At 46.4% G+C, this 5,152-nt stretch overlaps 1 protein-coding gene across 1 annotated transcript in view; it reads right to left on the reverse strand.

Annotated features, from left to right (window-relative positions):
• The window catches only part of LOC102677618 (neurogenic locus protein delta), a 57,265-nt gene that overhangs the window by 34,761 nt on the left and 17,352 nt on the right, over positions 1-5,152 (reverse strand). Inside the window, exon 3 of the mRNA XM_006614356.1 lies at positions 4,800-4,863. Within this exon, the coding sequence (XP_006614419.1) occupies positions 4,800-4,863 (64 nt within the window). The remainder of the gene's footprint in view (positions 1-4,799; positions 4,864-5,152) is intronic.

The raw sequence follows: 5,152 nt of genomic DNA on the forward strand, positions 1-5,152 counted from the left end.
AGTCGCTCCTCAGGCGTGGAACGGCTGCGTGTGCACCTGTAAAACGCCCGGTGAACTCGAGGCCAGGCCGATTCAAGGTATTCATTAACGACGCGGCGGCAGCGCCGCGAGTAGCCAGACATTTTCTATTGTTCATTCAGAAACGAGCGGCCGTCGAAGGATAGCCCCGAGCCTGGCAGGTAGCCAGATGCATTACTCAACTACCGTGGCTCCTCCATCGCGGAAAAAACTCTCCTAACCCGGATATCAACGCGTCACGTGGGTCACGACGATGCCTCCTATTGGTCGCCCATATATATATATGCGTACATGTATGTACATCGATAGAAACTGAATCGTGTGTTTTGACGCGTCTTTCTCGTCCGCGGTTTCAACGAGATTAAAATCGGATTATAAACTGGTGGCTGGTCGATCGTAATCGAGTAGTTGTAAGTTGAGAACTAGCCACGGTGATCATCATTGCGGCGATTTAACTATTTGCATCGTGCACGGTTTCATTGCGGTTTCGCCCGTTAGAGGTTATGTTATGTTGTTTCCAAGTTGCACGGTGAGATCGTATTCGCGATACATTTTCAAGCCTTCTTTTAAAGAATGTCGTCCCGACAAGCAATAAATTTTTAAAGTTATCCATCGAAATGTTTATATAAATCGTACGTTATATGCGATAACCACCTGACAAGTTTTAAGTATCACTGATTAAATTAATCGCCGAGGGGCGATTCTTCTCAACAATGTAGACATTTATCTTGCGAGTTTACGATTTGGAAATTAAACAATCGGAAAGGCAAAGAGGAATCTCGAATGACAAATTAATGTAATCGATCTTTCCGTTATTAAAGAGCTTCTGAAATTTAATTTCGCGTCGTGATACGCTTCTTCGTTCCATTTATTAATTTATTCTCGTAAAATTTTACTCTATTAAGATTAGCGTTGCGTAAGTCAACGGTTCGGTCGGTTTTCGGTTACCACGTGGCCACCCTCTGTTAAACCACACACCCCGGAACTTCTAAGTCATCCGGCCTTCTATGAAACCGAGAATTGAATGAGATTTATGAATGAAAGACACGGCAGAATTCTTCGATTCTTGAAACCTTACATCGAACTATATATATATATAAAAATCGGGAAGCATTGGATTAAAATTTCAATAATGACCGAAACAAAAAAAAATCCTATTACTATTCAGATCTACTCTCTCCACAGACGTTGTTATACGTTCGAGTTAATTTTTCGATGTACATCCCTCCTCCCCCTTCCCCGTTCGATTCGACGAATTACCAGGTTCCCGGAACGGTCAGGGCAGCTCGGCGTTATCACGGCGGGAACATGCGCGCGACAGCGGTCCAATTACTCCGCTCGCTCATTATCGTTTGGCTGTGGAATGGCAGGTGCGCCGTGAGGAACGCGCACGCCGTGCACACGCGGCCGCGTGCACACACACGCCCGTGTCCCTTCACCCAAAAGGGAAAAGCGGCGGAGAGCGGTTGACAATCGGCGATGACGTAAGCGTTCTCTCCTCCTCACCGCTCGCTACGGATTCCCGTTCAAGCTGCTCTTGTATACTTATATACACACAACAGTCGAACACCGCAGCAACCGTCGTAAATCCGGCCGCGTCTCGTTTCGTTTAACGAACCGCGGTTACCGCAAACGAGGCCTATCTGTTTCCCCCTCTCCCTTCTCCCTAGTGACGGAAAAGCGGAGGAGGAGGAGGAGGAGAGGTGAGAACCGTGTTACGCGCGAAACGTGGTAGAGGCTTCTCTCTTGTTATAAGTTTGGAGAAAACTTTTAAAGTTTTCGGTAAAAATAGTTGGTCGTATAACAGAACTCTCTCTAAACACGACGTTTACTTTCACGTGTTATTTCCCTTAATGGATTGACCACGTTCTCCCACCACGGTTGGAAACGGAACCAGAAATAATTCGAAGCGATAATTCGTGGCGCAGGTGCGGTCCTCTCCCGAGAGGCGAACCGCGCGCGCGGTGTGTTGTGTATCTTCGGCTTATGGGATCGTGTGGAAGAGGGACAAGGACAGATCGATACCGCGCGGACGAGTGAGGGAGCGAGACGGAGGAGGCGAGCGTCGGGCCTGAGAAAGGAAGCAGCATCCGAGCAGCGCGAACAGCAATAAAGGGCTCGTTTCACCAGCGCTTGTTGGGGGGCATTATTATTGTGCGCGGAACGACCGATACACGACTGTGGCGCATACAGAAATTCGAGGCACAATATGAGACGGTGTGCGTTTCGGCGATAAAGAGGCTTGGAGTGGGGAGGGAGGGGAGTATATGTCGAAACACACGAGGAACCGGCGGACAAAACGCGCGTGGTACTATATTAATGGGAGAGGAGACGTTAACGGCCGCGTTCCGTCCTCCTTCTCTCCTCCATCCGTCTCTTCTCCTCCTGTCTCTTTTCAGCCGCGGATGCGCGCCGGGCAGGTACATCTGTGGGATAACGGTAGGAATTCCGTTCTCGGGCCGAGCTTGAAACAAAGGAAGCCAAGCTCGATTCCCTTCGTAATTAGCCGCTTCGACGGGGATCGAGAAGAGAGTTTTTCTGAAGCGTGGCGCGGCTTGCCTTCGTGAGACTAGGAAGCTTCGCTCGGAGAGAGAACCGGAAGAAATTTAATTAAAAAGTCGGAGGAAACGACTCGTGGCTCGGGGGAAGAACTACCACTGTATGCAGTTCGAGATGTTGTAATTTGAATACAAGATCAGGCAAGTTCGGTAGAATTAAAATTTCGTGTAAAAAATAATTAATTGGAACAGGAAACTCGGAGATATACTATTAAAACAGCAACAATGTATTATTACGACAAACAACTATAACCATCAATTCTGTCTTACTGACCCTAAAATATTTCTCAGCTACACGTTGATCGAAAGAGGCTCGCAGTAAGAAGAGCGAGACCGCTTAATTTCTTTCCCGAGGTCCTGTGTGCGTCTGGCTGGCAATTAGAATGAACCGGAGACCGGAAGCTATACGTGGCCGTGCAACGCTCTCATGCGTGGCGCTCAACTGTGTGCGCGGCGACTTGTATACGTGTACACAACCACACTCTTAACCTTATGCGCTCCTTGGATCACGCCTGGATGATAATTGTGAATTTATTTTCGTTATTTTCGGGGCTCACCGCTTCGACCGCTTAATTCACCTTTATCTCTCGCCGATCTGTCTGAGCTTTCCCCGGATACGGAAGCTATAAACAGCCCCGCTTCGTTCTCGTCCTGCTTATTTGCATACGTGTTTTCCGATTTAACGAGAGAATATCGTGTCTCGTAACCGTACGACGATCGTCATTAAATTAAAATTAAAATTAATTGGCAGAAGTAATAAAATATACTCGTATTCGATTATTTTTCTTCTCTTTTCGATCTTTTCGATAGTTATACTATATTCGAAATTTATACAACTATCGAAACATCTTTTATCGATAAATTTTACGTTCTTTGGGTCACATTTTGTGATCCGATAATGATTAAAATTCAACGATTCTCGAGATCTATCTCCACAACTTTTTTAACGTTTCTTTTTTGGATCAATAATGGCTAAAGAACCCGGTTCTCTGAAATTTGTTCGAAAGGAAGATCCGATATGAAAGCGGGTTTAAAGGGTGCAGAGAACGAAATATCGGCTGGCACAGAGGAGAGGAGTTCGATAGACGAGGAGATGGTGCACACATAGGATACGTCCATACCCTCGTCCACAGAGGGTTTCGTGTTACCGTGGCGCGTTGCTGGAAGCTAGGTGCTACGGTTACACAGGAAGGAAACACTAGCGCCTCCGGCCGCTTCTCTTTCCCTCGTTCCGTCCGTTCTCTCCGTATATACACGTACACGCCTCACTATATGACGCAACGAAAAGCGCCGGGCCGACCACTTTGTCCACGTGGACGCAAGGAAACGCTATTGAAAACAGGACCGAGAACGATCGAAAAAGCAATTAAAATTATCCATAAAATGCCCCGACACGACATAATTTTAATTTTTGAGATGAAAAAAATCGTTCTTAAAACACGATTAAATTTTTCCATCTTGATATAATTTCTGAATGAAAATCGATCCTTTCGACTCCATCCATCGTGATAATCTCTTCCATCCATTCTCCTCCTCCACTTGCGTTTCCCATCCATAAGCAATCGAGAAGGAAAAAAAAAAAAAGGAAACCGGTTAACCGGGGGGAACTGGAACCGCAGCATCCAGAAAAAAGCAACAATATTTGTCCGGGAAGAGTGGAGGGAGGGCAACAGGAAGCGACTTGTCCCTGGCGATCGAAAATCGTGGAGAGAGAGAGAGAGAGAGAGCACCTATGGAGATCGTGTAGAGAAGGAAGAGTAGGAGGAAGAAGGTTTAGAACGAGGTTACGTTTCTGGTGAGTGTCGTGGCACAGGGAGCGGAAGTGGGTTCTCGTGCTGGACGTGCATGGCATACGATGATCCAGCTGGACTGCACATGCCCTTCTCTCCTTCTCAAATCTTCCTCGTATTTAGTGGTACAGGAGAGAGGACTAATTTTAAAATATCATCCTTCCTCTTCTTCTTCTTCTTCTTCTTCTCCTTCCTCCTCTTCCTCGTTCTTCCTTCTCCTTTTTTTTTCCCCCCCTTTTTTTTCCCCTCCCATTCGAAGCGCGTGCGAGCGTACTCGTGCCGCACACGCGGCAGTTATAACACGCTACAGAGGCAGGCTTGCAGAGAAGAAGAGATACTGGCGGGGCAGCGGATTCTTCTCTTGTGGTTTAATAAAGGAAGAGAGAAAGAGAGAGAGAGAGAGAGAGAGAGAAGGGTGGAAAAGGTTACTTACCGCTCGAGTGTTGTGTCGTGTTGTCTGCGTCGTGATAAGCCTCCACTATCAGCGAGAATGTGCCCTGGGAACAGAGAGAGAGAGGAGGTTGGTGAACTTCGATCAGACGCCAGCCTTAATCCTATTTACACTAATCTTAACTGCTACACCCTCTCGTTCTTATACCATTAACCCTTTTCTCCATGGAGGAGATATCTCCTCTCCGAGATGTCTTTTATAAAACGATTTCTCTTTTTCTTTTTTCCATAGAATTCTCTCCCCCCCCCTTTCTTTCAATCTCTCGAGCGTTCGATAACAAATAATAATAACAATAACAATGATAATAATAATAATCGAAAATCCAGGCGAAAATT

The sequence above is a fragment of the Apis dorsata genome, unplaced genomic scaffold, assembly GCF_000469605.1.
Source record: "Apis dorsata unplaced genomic scaffold, Apis dorsata 1.3 scaffold_174, whole genome shotgun sequence".
NCBI classification, from domain to species: domain Eukaryota; kingdom Metazoa; phylum Arthropoda; class Insecta; order Hymenoptera; family Apidae; genus Apis; species Apis dorsata.